The following is a 14,846-nucleotide window of genomic DNA, read 5'->3' on the forward strand; positions in this document are numbered from 1 at the left end:
GAAATGACTGGAATAGTCCAAAAAAAATTTTTTTTAGGTGCCTAACCAAGCACAGGGGAGAGACCCTCAAAACAAATTATACTGAATGACAGATAATGCCTCCATCTTGATCTCAAATGAAAAATAAAAAGATTTCTGATAAAGATAATTTTATCTAAGGTAAATTCAGCATATTTTAATATAGCTCCTTGAGGGCCACAATCTTAGCCAGAATACACGTGTACAGTGGTGTTCAATCAAATCCAGATCTAAACACTGCCTCAGAAACAAAGGGAAAGGAAACACCATAAGCTGGTGCAGATAGCCGAAGGCTTCCAGTCTTGTTAACTAGAGACCTAAGGGAGTTTCAATGCTGAGTTTCCATTTCTAAACCTGCTCCTCTGATATGTGTATTCTCTTAATTAGGTTTAATCCTGATAGTTTCCATGGGATGAGGGTTACTTCTAGTTTCATGCAATTCCACAAAAGTCTTGTGAAACGTCAACACAAATCATGCAATGTTTTAATCTTCACAAAAAACCTAACTAGGAAATTACCACTATTTTCCATTAGAGTTCAAATAGCCCTCTGAGTCAAAAATAAAACTTAGCCAACCACATAGAACGTCATTGTGGTCACCACAAAGTCTGCAGAGTGTGTCTGTGAAATTCCTTAGGTAGCCACATTGATCAGGAATTTGGCTTCAACTCTTAAAGCCCGCTGACTGATTTTAAAATTATTTGATGGAAAATTAGACTCTCTAGAGGAAATCTGAAGCATATGCAAATAGTTTCTGTGGCAAATGCTTTACCTTTTCTGGTATAACAGGCAGAAAAACACATCTGCAAAACTGTGCTGTCTAAAACAAAAAGACCAAACTAAAATATTTGAGGTTTCCATTCATAGAAGAATATTCAAATAAAACATTATGTATACTGATATCATTTTCGCTCCTTACTCTTGAAATTGAACTCAAAAAAAGAAAACCCTACCGAGAAGAGTTTATAATGTGTTAGAAACCTTAATTTATTTTATATTTTAGCATTCAGCTCGTCAACCCCAGAATGGTGTCAGATTAATGCTGGAATTAAATTTATTTAAAAAGATACATGTCAGGATAATCAAATTCTAAATCATATTTAAAATTTGAATCAGTCTTTATGGGCTGCAGGAGTTTTGTATTATTAAACCAGAGGGGGTTGGATCAGGTTACCTATCAGTTTTCTCACAACCTTAAGATTTAAAGATTTTTGTGGATTCTTCAAAATGCTATTTCCTACTGAGGGATGAAGTGCTTGTACCTCTCCACCACTGGAATTAAGTAATGACGGGTCAGGGCCATAGGCATAATCTATGTCCATAGGGCAGAGCAGAGCTAAACACATAAAACATGAATTCTAACCTCTTGTATAAAAGACAGCAACTAACTGAACTAACATGTTTCCCTCCTTATCACCTATTCACCCACAGTGGAAACCTTGCACACTGTTAAACAAACCCTAATTAAAGTTCTTTGAAGAAAGAGATTCAAAAGCAGTAGACAGAAGAGAGAATCGTTAAATTATCTTTTAATTCTGCCTGAAACTGCTGCAGCCACATGGGCTGGTAATAACCCGACGATGAAGCCAACTTGGAGGGTGAAAGAGTGAAGAGAAATAAGGACCGTGTACCTTAGACATTGTAGAATCACTGAATTTATCACTTGTTGAGTGTCCTTAAATCTGGAGGGTGTTTTTTTTTTTTTTACAAGATAATACACTTATTTTACATAACAAAAAATACAAATTCAATGACTCTCTAAAAGAGTATTTCCTTCTGTAAAAGTGTCCATAAAAGCACCTAGATTTCCTAGAGCAGCACTGTTGCCTAGACTTTTCTGCAGTGCTGCAAACACTGTCTCCACACTCTCTGATTCACTTGCCACGAGTGGCACGTGCCTATTAAGCACTTGAAATGTGGTTCATGTGACTGAGGAACTGAATTTCAAATTTTATTTTAATTTTAACTAATTAAAAATTAAATAGCCACACGATATGCACATGCACAGGCTACAATATTACCCAAGTCAGCTTTAGAATAAAAATCCCCAAGTAATAGATCTTACACTTGTCCTGGTAGATCATGAAGCTGGGTACTCCCACCATGGCCCCCTTCCCCACATCTCTAAGCATCCTTCTAGTGAAACTTCACTGTATTTCCTTTGCTCATGAGAGTACAATCTGCTATAATAGCATGCTTTCCCCCCAGATACCAACTGTCCTAACATGTTCCATATTTATCACTTTGAAGTGTCTTCCTCTCCCACTAATCTCATGAGTTCAAAGAAACAAAGATATTTTTACTAAATTCAGTACTCAGAAACACTAAATTAAATACTAACTTTTACTAACTTAATACTAAAGTCTTTACTAAACTAAGTACTACCCTCAAGTTCTTATCCAGAAATCATTTCTGTCATTCAGGTTGTAGCCAAGAGTAGGTAGTGGACATCATCTACTTTAAATTCTCCAAAGTATAACATGTGTGAAGAAAATCACTCAAGTCAAGGCTTTTATGCTTCAGAGCTCAAAAATTCATCTTGATCTTTCTGGTTCTCTTACTGCTGAGATAGCTAAACCAGATTTCATTACTGTTTCATTTCTCTCATCATGTTCGAAGTGTTTAGCAATGTCAGCTCTAATACCTCTCAACACCCCAAATACTACATTAAGGAGGGGTCATGTATAGTGATCAATTAATATTAAGTAGCATATTAAAACATTCTCTAAACTTTTTTGTATCAAACAAGAAGAACAGTTGGCATTATAAAATCAAGAGCAATAATATTTAGGCCTCTGAGCCAATATCCCAGGCTTTATATAAATTATCTAATGACGATATATTTAAACAATTGGATATTCTCTTTTAACATAAATAATTGCTTTAATAAAACAAGAGGACAAGAAACAACACTACTTTGGGAGCTGAGAAAAGTCCTCAATAAACACCATTTATTAGAACGACTCACCCAGATGGCACCCGGTTGACTGTTCAAGTGCCAAATGCCCAGATGTTAAAAAACCCAAGTGAGCACCTCCACAGTGTGTAAAAGTACTTGGCAATATTTTCAAAAAGATGGTCCTTTTACCATTATGTTTAAGGACTATTTTTATTGTGATCACAATAAATAACTCATTCAGGTTTTAGTGTATGTAATATATAAAGAGTAAAATATAAATAATAAAGTTGAATGGACATTTTTTACAGCTGGTTGAAAAGACTAAGTGCTGGGTAATTGTTTCAAATTATATTGAATATTTTATTCTTAAAACCTTGGCAAGACAAGTGTTTGTTTTAAAAATTAATAGAAAATGAAGCCCACAGGAAGTGACAATTAAGAGCTAAATGTGCAGTTTTGCTTCACATGAGTTATTTAGCCATACGTTTTGGGGTGTTCTTTCTCATGTTTGCCACTTTCAAAAAAAATCAATAAAAAGCATGTGAAAATATCTAAATGAACACAGGGGAAATAGTGTCAGAAATCAATACTTCTCTACCAGCATGTTTAACCTGCTGAAATGAAGTGTTAATCACAGAAATAAGATACCATATTACATTTATAAACTAATGAAACTAGAAAAAGCAAAGCGTGTGACACTATAATTAAACAGCTGGAAGACATCCAAGCCTGTGTAAGTTGATAACCCTGGTACAATCTCTGGCAGTGAAAAGGCAGGTCTGCAGTGAGTTGATATGGCCAGCTCGGTTGTTAATTGAATAACAGGCAATCTATAAACACTACTAATTGCATATGTGAAAACCTGTGTACAACTCAAGACGCTGCCTAGAGAAGCACTCCAGAAAAACTACATGGATAAAGCACTCGGCAAATCTTCTGTCTCTCTCAATCCCTTTAAGTCCTAGCTTAGTTTCACCACTGCATCCTTCTGATTAACCTCTATACAGCAGACTTAATGATACATTTTTCAAAAGATCATTTTTCTTCCTAACCTGATACACATGACACAACTATCAATTACCCATTTCAGAAAAGAACAAACAAGTAATCTAGAAAATTCAGCCTGTGAATGGAAAGCTTTCTAAATCGTAAAAGAAGACATGGTCTTATTCCCAACAGGCAAAATGCTTTTCAGAATTGTTCCGGTGCATTTTGCAGAAGTGTGGCAGCTGCTGAGAACAGCGTGGAGTGTTAAGATTTGACACTTTTTTTTTCTTCCTTAAGGATATAGCCATTTGAGGAGGTTCAAAAACTGTTGTCAGAATTTTACTTATTCATCCACTTAATAAATCCTTTTAAAATGATTATGTCAACCCTGGTGAATGTAAAACATTTCCAAACTCTTGCTCTAGGACCTAAACAAACTTTATTTTTTAAAACCTGTACAGAAGACTGCTAGGCCCCAGGGATTAGTTATCAGATATGAAACCTCCTCTAGTTTAACATTCAAATCCAATAAGGCCAGTCCAGAGAGAGCAAAGGTCATTATCATTCTGCAAGTGTCTAGCAGCTTCCAGGAAATGAATTGAGAGACTTAATCCACTCCCTGGTGGATATAATATCACACCATAAAACCTGGAACTACCAGTCAGAGTACTGTGTGGTACTTAGAAGCACAAGTATTGCAGCTAGACTGACTCATCCTCATCATGGCTCATCATCATGGCTTCAACACCAACAAAATATGGCCAAGAAGCTTAAAGTCATGGGGTTTCAGTGTCTATAAAGTGGGAACTTCAAAATATACCTGGTAAGTTTATCACGAGAATCCAAAGAGATAATATAGGCAATATGCTCAGTAGAGTGTCTAGCCTAAAAAGTGCTCAGTTAATTGTAGACTTAAAAAAAAAAGCATGTATTACCCATCAGAGACAAATGGAAAGATTAAAAGGTGTGCAGCACCAGCCTACAGTCAAAGAACTGAGGAGGGCCTGGGCTGAGTTTCTCTCTACACCTCACCACCATAGTGGAAAAGAAATCGAGTTACGCCAAAATTCCTTGGGAAAAAATATTAATTTAAACGTCTCCACTTTAAGATATAGACATAGAGTAGCAAACTGCATCCTCTTCCAAGGCTAAGGGTAACTCCCTTCAAATATGAGGCCTTTGGTCAATCAGAAAAACAAATGACACACACACGCACAAAAACCAACCTATAAGGAATCATTGTTAGTTAATTGCTTTAAAAAGAACAAGTTAGTAAGTAGAAAACATGTGATAGATGGTGTGCACAGGGAAATTAATGAAGTATATGAAAGAGCTGTCATCTCTGCTTTTACCCCAGATATTTGCTACGCAGAGAACTCTTATTTTTTTAAGATTTTATTTATTATTTGTTAGAGAGAGAGAGAGAGCACACAAGCGGGGGGGGGGGGGGCAGGACAGAGGGAGAGGGAGAAGCAGGCTCCAGGGAGCCCAACGTGGTGCTCCACCACCAGGACCCTGGGATCATAATCTGAGCAGAAGGCAGGCACCCAATCGACTGAGCCACCCAGGCACCCTACTACCCAGAGAATTCTTAATCTCAAGAGTCCTCGCACTACTAGGAGAAAGGCCTGACTTACAGTGTTTAGATATCAATTTCAGCCACTTTTACCCCAAACTGGCCAAAAAACTGTCAGTTTTACCAACCAACCTAACTACCAAAAGGGATGTTAATTGACAAGACTTTTATAGACCAACCGAGTCCCCATAGGTATTGCTAGGTCTTCTCTGCTTTCACAGGCAGAATAAAAGTGAGGAAGGCGTGTGGGCTTCAGTCTCTACAGCAGCCAAGGCTCAGTTCACCGGTGGAAATCCCCACCTACGACATGGGCACAGCGGCCTTTTGGAACCTACACCTGTTTCCAGCACATCCAGCCTCTCGGCACATATAAGAATCAGATTTCTCATCTTACTGCATTTGAACTTTAAGATTTTGGAAACTGTCAACATAGAGCTCTCTGCTCTCAAATTAATTTTATTTCTTGCTCCAACAATCTAAACTTCCTGCTCGCAGGGCCTGATATAAACCCACTTTTAACAAATATCACACGCAGGCAAATGTGAAATGAGGCAGGATTTATTAACAATAATCAATACACTAAAATACAATCATATCCAGATGAAACTCCTCCTAGATATTGAAAGGAAAAAAAAAAGTATCTAGCTAAAATTGCATTGCATTTTGAGTATTTAAATATGGATATTAAATAAGGCATGACCATTTCCCAAATAACCATGAGTGTATGCATGTGAGAGACAGTATAAACATTAGCTACACAGAACTCAGGTCACATGTAGTCAATACATTTGTACCATTAATGTACACACCCAAAGAGACTTTACTCAAAATGAAATTACATCCATTACTTGAAATCAGAAGAAGCTAAAACTATATAATATGGATCATTCAACTAAACTAGGAGAGTCTCCTGAACCATTTTTTTTAAATGCAGTTTGTTTTGTTTGTTTGCAAATGTGTGATCACAAGATGACAAAAAAATCCTTTAGGGAAGAAGGATTCATAGATTTTAGTGAGTCACATCAAGAAGAAAATTGTGTCTCTGCATGTCCTCCACTCAAGCCAAAATTATAGAAGATTCCTGATATAAATAGATGAAGACTATTTTTCAAAAATCTTAAAATTTCTATCTTAATATAGAAAGATTTTCAAACTGCTACCAGCATCCAAAACCCCAAAAGTACCTATTACTAATTCTTTTTAATTCAAAACAATAATGAGTGGCATACCAGATAGACAACAAGCTTGGTAGCTAAATACAGAATCCTTACCCTCAGGGAGCGCCAAGTGAGACTATAGCTTAGACTCTTACCTACAATACAACGTGATATACTAAACAACATTCAATGGAAGTACAAAGGATGGGTGGTTTCTGAAGTGGAAATGGCGCTTTGTCAAAATGAGAACTTGGGGGGAAAGGGCAACCCAGAGCAAGGCTTCATCCTAAACAATACATGAGGTTTAAAATGAATGAACTGATTTGGAAATGCAAAACTATAAAATGCACAGAGGTGGAGAAGTGGAATATAAACCAGTAAAGACAAGTTGGGATGAGCCTTGGGGTGCATGCGAGATAGTTTAGAATTTCTCTTAAAGTCAATGAGGAGACAGACATCCAAGGGATATTCTTGAGCAAGGAAGTGATCATGAGAATTGTGTTTTAGAAAGACGGTCCTGATAGAAGCATTATACTGGGATGAAGGGTACAGGGGCTTGACTGCCAGAAGCCAGTAAGAAGGCCAGTGTAACTGCTCAAGCAAGAAGGAACACAGGTGTGACCATGACAATGAAATGAAAGGGGATTTCCATGATACTTCAGAGTGAGCATAGGTAGCAAGTGGACTGGATGTGGCAAGAGAAGGATCACCAAGGATGAGCATGTCATTTCTAGCCTGGGTGAGTGGATGGTGACACAGTAGGAGATACAGAAGGATAATGTTGGGAAACTTCTGAAACTAGCCAGGGTAAAAAATATTCGTTATATATGCACAGGGGAGAAAATACTATGAGATCTCAACTAAAAGTAAAGTATGGCCCAGTTAGCAAGGAAAAGACTTAAACTTTAGCTTTTTCGATTTAAAAAAGCATACTTATCCTTCTTAGATAAATCTATGCTCTAACACTCTACTTTTCATATAGTAGAGCTCACTAAGCTTCTTAGATTATAGATCTCCATCCTCTCATTTCTTTGATTAATTGTTTCCTGTGGATATCCTGTATCTGTAAGCCAGGATACAGGTTCCTAAACTCTAGAAACAAAATTGTGATGCAGACATTTCATTCTCTTCTCAGAGAGCATGCGTGTTTGGAGCTCACGTACGGCTCATGTACAGCCATTAGAAACTATCAGAAAAGAACTGAATGAGTTTCATGTAAACACAGAAAGGGTGGGGGGGAGAAAAGCGACTTCTTCCCATCGTGTGCTAATTTGGTCCCCATAAATCTTCCAAAAGAAGTGGTCAGCAGAGAAGAGTTTGAGCAGGTCAGGTGTGAAGAAGAGTCAGACTGGCAATGTGGCAGTTACCAGTAAGAGCTGGGATGGGCTGGAGGGTATAAAAGAAGGGAAACAAACTCAAGGGAATGCATAAGTTACCTTCAACATCACAACTCAGGTAGTTACGCACTTCATTCAAAATGAAATTGATATCTTCTTCCGAAGGAATGGGATGGTGTGTCACATCAGTTGGAGTGTCGGTAGTGCCAGCTATTGTCATCTTTTGCCAGGGTAAGAAGAAAATAACTCGCCCATCACTGGTTGCTGGGTCGAGAAGTCCCATGCTCTCTGGGCTGATGTAAAAAGAAGGGTTATATATTTCTGAAATTAGCAGAAGTTTAATCCTTAATCTGCATTCTAAAAACTACTTTATTCACTAATTCTCATATAAGCACACGAGAAACACATGAACTTTTCCTTTTAGTTGCCAATACTCTACCCTAGAAATTCCTAAAAGAAAAAAAATAATTTTGGTAATGAAAAAGAATGGAGCAAGTGTGATAATATAAAATTGACAGAATAACCAGTCCTCTCCATCTCAACAATGCCAGGTTAATTAAGAAAGTGGACTTCACCTTCCAATTGTTTGGAGTTTTATATTCCTTGGACCATTTACATCAGATAATGTCAGTGGGCTAAATGTCTCTAATTCCTTTTATGATGGTCAATTAAGGAAGGCTCTTCAACCATTTTTCAAGTCTATGAAAAGTATTTTCCTGGGACATTTGACATTTGTCACATCTTTCAGCGTAAGGTCTCAAAAGTACATGAGAAAAGCAAAGGGTCTAAGTTTCTAGAAACTAAAATGTAATCAAAAAGTTCTTTGCTCCTTTGTAACCTAGATGGACTTATAGCACTTCACCAATTATGAGATTTCTTACTTTATTTCAATTTTATAGAAACCTCAAGAAATGCATCAATGAGAAAAGGGCTCAGTTTTCTCCAATTACCTAAACAACAATGTATCAGGACAAGGTAAAAAAGGAGAGGGATATCCTAGCAATGACAATCTTTAAACAGATATAAGAGGCTAAGTCAAGATTCCTATTAAGTCAAGGTTCAAGGATGCCTCTTTGGACCAATTACATAAAACCTTTAAAAATATCAGTCAATATTTTTCACTAAACACATGCTTAATATTCTAAAACCAAAGTTTAAAAAACATTTGAAATAATAGGCAACTACATATACATATTAACAAAATCTGTCCTATTGTATTATTAAATCAGAAGAAGCTATTGTCTTAATGCATCCATTAACCATTCAAAGAAATTTGGAGAAATTGATAAGGAGTGGGAGGAATCTTGAAGTGTTATGTTCAAATAGTCCCTACTAATCCTCATTGACTGACATCTCATAGTAAGCCAATGTTAAAGGTATTTTCAGCTTCTGCTAATGACATTTCTTAAGTAAAAAACACAATTCCACTTGGTTTGAATAAATTTCAACAAGTCTCTCCCATACTCACAAATTTTAAAGGGCAGTCAACTGCCTTGTTTATCATTCCCTTGAAAAAATGTTTTAAAAAGAACTCTATTGATTCAAATATGTAAGGATGAGAGACTAATAGTTGCTTAAAACTAAACCAAAATAAATATTTTATGAAAGAGAAATCTATGGGACCCTGGTTGGCTCAGTCAGTAGAGCATATATGACTTCTTGACCTTGGGGTCGTGAGTCAAACCTCACGTTGGGCATACAGCTTACTTAAAACAATAAAATTTTTTAAAAAACAAAAATCTACAAAATAACTTGTTAAAAAAAGAAATAAAAAAAGAAACCAACAGCCAGCTTAGCTAATGTATCTTCTTTATGTAAACCACAAGGAATATGAGTCTTTCTTCGCAAAGATCCATCAGTCCCATGAAATGCTGCCATTTCTACACATCCTTCGTATAAAGAAATCACTGTCTACAGCACACTTGAGAGACACAGAGAAAGTGGGCCACAGCTCCATTTAGCATATGCAAAAAGCACTACAGAAGTGTGTCAACCATTTAAGCCTTCAGCGAAGATCTCGTCTTCTCTCAGGGTTACTTAAGGAAAGTAATTTTACTTTCATCTTTATATACTGAAAACTGTAAGTATAGAATATTTTATATTTCTTCTTTGTGTTCGTCCTAAGACTCTCAAAAGAAAAATCTTAAAAGAAACTAGTTAATTATGTATTTTGTAAGCAACTGATTTGATCCTGGGTTAATATGCCCTTACGTGACATCAGTCATCTTGGGACTGGGAATTAACTCATTCAGAGTTCAAGCTTTGAATATGATAAATAGTAGCATTTTGAAACAAAAGGAGAAATTCCATATATATCCTAATATTTAAGGAACCCACTATATATTGGTGTATTTTATATATGATCATTTTATGGGCCAGATATCCTATGATTTGTTTAAATAACTCAATAAACCTGATAAACTTTAGCATAAGATTATAATATTCAACCACCTAAACATGAAATGCTATTAGAAAAGCACAACTACTGAATCCTTTAACCGTTCAATGCAATAAAAGCAGTTTAAAGGGTGAAGGTGATGGTTACCAACACACACATAACTGGAACCTGTAGAGAATCAACTGCTTAAGCGAAGACATATGTGTCAAACATAAAATTAACAAGCACAGAGGGAAGACAAAGCTACTAATGAATGGTATAAAAATTTAAGAATCCACTTGGAAATACCTTTCATCAGTTCTAAATTACCTAATTCATACTCTCCCCTAGGGAAAAGTTTGTTTTCTTATGAAGGATTAATTCTGCAAGGTCACACACTAAAGTTTGAAAGTGGGTATCAACTACAGTGATGGTATAACAGTACAGGGAGGTTTGGGTCTTTTTTCAATATGTACGAGTCACTTGACATCAGAAAGCAAAGCTTGCTGCTAATTTATGTGTGTGTCTAGGATTAAACATACTGGACTTTTTTCTCATGCAGACCACTGCCTTACTGAAGTACTCTTATTTAAACTGAAATCAATTTACTGTTAACTACTTAGCAATCAGGGTTAGAGCTAACAATATGCACACAGTAATACCAAAAAAAAAAAAATGACCTCTTGCCAGTGGTAAAAAGCTTCCATAGGTTGAAGGAGGAGATGATTATTTTCACGTCTTTTAGTCATTTGTCGCATTGTTGCTTCTTTCTAAAGCATCTAGGCCCAACTCTGATGAAAATTGCAGATTTATTCTTAATATCAACTAAAGAGTACCTTTAAAAATGAATGATTTCTATGTGCTGGGTTTTCTGAAATTAAAATTATCCTAGCGGGAAAGTTGCTACCGTGGCACATGTAAATTAGGGTCATACAAGCTTAATAAATGACATGAGGATACTCCAAAAGTAACACTACAAGATATACACATGGTCCTTGCTCTACATTTTAGCAGCCTACAATCAACAAATCAGTGCCTCCTGAACTCACTGCATCTCTAAAGTGATCAGGTTCTGGTGGAAATGTTAGGCCCTAAGGTATCATCAGCCAGTTCATAGGGAAGTCCCCAGAAGGTCTGACCCATCCCCGACAACCCAGTCCAACCCTTGAGCCATAACTGAGAGTGAGTAACTGATGAACCCAGAGAGCCATGTCAATCTGACCCCACCCAAGACAGTGCATTGATAGGGAGAGCAAAACCATCCTCTAAGATGCCTTAAGGTCAGTGTTAAAAGAGGGAATCAACCCTTAATCCAGGCCACAGTTCCAAACCGAGGGGCTCATCTCCAACAGACCCTGAATAGGAACTGGGCTGCAAACCACTCCTCTAAGGTTTCTGACAGGATGTAAAGTGGTTATAGTTCAGGGTGCTAAAAATGGAGCACTTTCTCCCAAAGTAGCATGAGATCACATACTGGATCTCCAGCAAACCCAGCTGTAATGAACATTTTCAAGATTTATGGGAGGGGCTCTGAAGCTAATGACAAATTGGGGGATTAAGAAAGGTATTCTGTTTCGAAAATATTACATCCAGGTAACGTATGTTTATATTTCTTTAAAGACACCCAAGTGTTATTAGCATATTATATAATACAGAACTATATGTGTAGCATGACCTCTTTCATGTAAAATTTGTAAAAGGATAGGCAATTGTGCAAGTATAAACACAATTATGGAAGGAATCATAAAGAACTAGTTTTGATTACCAGAGAAGAACTGAAGTGAGGGGATAAAATGGGTGGCATGAGGAAGGATAAAGATAAGAAGAGAGAGACTCTCACTTTTCATATTGTAGCTTTCTATTTTCTATAGCGATTACTTTTATTTTTGTATACATGGGTTATCTGAGCAATAAAATGAAGAATCATATTTTGTTTTCATATTTTAACTTCTCTATATTAATGCCTTAGAGGCGTTACATTAAATTTTGACTTAAAAAAAAAAGGAACGATCTCAATTTGGGCAAGTTAACACAAAAAAGTTAGTAGAATTCATTCAAAAAATACTTAACTGGCCACTATATGTGACAGACACTTCATGAAGAGTAGCCAACAAAATGGATACAAAGTAATCAACTGATCATTGTCAAATTGTATACAAATTAGGTACTATCATGAGATAAGGGACCAGAAGCTGAGAGAAGTAACTTGTCAAGGTCACACAGTCAGCAAGAGGTAAGTGATGAACACCAAGTTCCACACCAAGGTATCACTTTCATTTACCCTCCATCTCCCCATCTTCATGAAGGGTAAACTAAGGTTTCCAGAATAAAATGGCCTGTCCCAAATGATGTCATTACTAAGTGGAAAAATTAACATAGAGTCTTCTGATATCACGGGACGATAGTGAAGAAAACATGAAACATAACACACAAGAGATTATGTTGAATCTACTAAGATCTAAACAAATAGGATAATGTGTGTGTCCGTTGTTTAAGTATCATATCTATTGTCTAAAAGATATTTAAAAAGGCAAACTCCTCCCAAAAACCATACGAACTAGTTGGCCTTGCATATGTTTAATCCAATACAAAATAAATGAATATAATTATGAATGGAACTATTGTTGAAAACTTCCCTATATATGAGAAACAGCTGCATATTTACATATACTTCTCTCCTTTCCATTTAACTGAACTCTGGTTAGCAGTTTTTAAAACTCTATTAAGTACCGCTCTGAACATTTTTATTATTAAGCCTGAAAACACCTTGATTTCTTCAGTCCTAAGTGAAGATAATAGTGATGGTCTCCTTATTATCAAATATTAAAAGATGTCTGTAACCTTTATGGAAGACTATTAAAATATGGAAAAGAAAACTCTTATCTTAACCCATTACCTAGAAATTATCATCTTTAACTGTTACCCATAATCATGCCACCTAGCAATAATCAATCACCTCTAGTATTTCTATATGCCTGATAGTGTTTAGATCGTACTGCACATATAATCTTGTATCTATGCTAACATTGTATCATTAGTGTTTTGCTAAAAAGTAAAAGTTATTTGTAATCACAATTTTTAATGACCGTATAATATTCCTCTATGCAGATATGATGCCGTAATTTACTTATCCATTCTATTAAGGTCAGGAACTGAAGCAGTTTCTAATATTTCTCAATTATAGATAATATCATAAGAGCTGGAGCACAGATCATCGCTCCATTCAGAATTGCTAGTCTGCCTATCGGGTGGGCCTCTGCAGATAAAAACGGTGTCTGTGTTCCATACTCCTGGCATGGACACATGAATCTTTTCCTACAGAAGTCTTGAAACGTTCACTAGAGCTGATCATTATTAATTTCTTAACTAAATCCATCTACATTTTTTTGATTTGCCAAAATTTTTCAAAATACATAAAATTGAACAATTTAATGAGCCCATCACTCGGCTTAAACGATTTTCAATTAATAGCTCTGTCCGTACCCATTTCCCCAGTGACAAATTATCTCCGTTAACACGGTAGATTAGAAATCATATCTGATGTCTACTTGCGGTGATAGTTTTCAAAACAGATTTTAAAAGTGATGAACATAAGAATACATGCGCCGTCCTCGTTTTCAAATTCTTCGTAAGCAAATGTATTTTACGAAATCAGTGTGTCAGCGTCTTAATTTAAAATCGCCCTTCGTGGAAACTTGCGGAATCCACCTTTCGGACTTGAATTAAAATCCCGCAGAACCGCCCCCCGCCCCCCGCCCCCGGCGAGCCCCGCCCCCGCCAGGCCCCGCCCCCGCCAGGCCCCGCCCCCGCCAGGCCCCGCCCCCGCCAGGCCCCGCCCCCGCCAGGCCCCGCCCCGCCGCGCCCACCTGTAGTAGCCGGGCATCACGATGTGCACGCCGGCGCTCGGCTGGCAGATGGCCGCCGCGTCCTGGTTGTCCATCCTGCGCACCGTGTCTGTGAAGGGGCCCGTGGCGTTGATGACACACTTGGCCCTCACGTCGAACTCCTGCCCTGCGGGAGGAAGCGGCGTCAACCCCGGGCTCCGCCTGTCGGAGGCAGCGGCGGCCCGGGCGCCCGACGGCTCAGGCCCGGGGGGAGGGGGGGGGGCCGGCTCGCAGAGGAGCGCGCCACGCTTTCACCTCCGCTCCGTTCTGCGAAGTGCCGGCCCCCGGGTGCCAAACACCGAGGGAAAGTGGGACGGGGGACGAGGCCGCCGTGTCCTTGAGACTCAGCTGCGGGCGCAGCGTCCCCGGGAGAGAACACACTCCTCAGTGCTGCTGCTGCGGGGGCGGGAAGGGGGGCGGGGGATGCGGGGACGCGAGGGGTGCGGGGGGGGGGGCAGGGGCGCGAGGGGTGCGGGGGGCGTAGAGGGCCATGGGGGCGCAGGGGGCCGCGGGGGATGTGGGGGTGCGGGGGGCACGGGAGGGCGGCGGAGGGTGCGGGGGACGCGGGGTGTACGGGGGGGCGGGGCAAGAGGGCGGCGGGGGATGATGCG

At 38.4% G+C, this 14,846-nt stretch overlaps 1 protein-coding gene across 5 annotated transcripts in view; it reads right to left on the reverse strand.

Annotated features, from left to right (window-relative positions):
- The window catches only part of GPD2 (glycerol-3-phosphate dehydrogenase 2), a 140,666-nt gene that overhangs the window by 18,070 nt on the left and 107,750 nt on the right, over positions 1–14,846 (reverse strand). For all 5 annotated transcript variants that reach the window (XM_072811166.1, XM_072811164.1, XM_072811165.1 and 2 more), the window contains 2 exons: positions 14,218–14,362; positions 8,074–8,267 (listed from right to left, as the gene is read on the reverse strand). In XM_072811166.1, coding sequence (XP_072667267.1) covers positions 8,074–8,267; positions 14,218–14,362 — 339 coding nt within the window. The remainder of the gene's footprint in view (positions 1–8,073; positions 8,268–14,217; positions 14,363–14,846) is intronic.

This window comes from Canis lupus, chromosome 34, assembly GCF_048164855.1.
Source record: "Canis lupus baileyi chromosome 34, mCanLup2.hap1, whole genome shotgun sequence".
Classification (NCBI taxonomy): domain Eukaryota; kingdom Metazoa; phylum Chordata; class Mammalia; order Carnivora; family Canidae; genus Canis; species Canis lupus.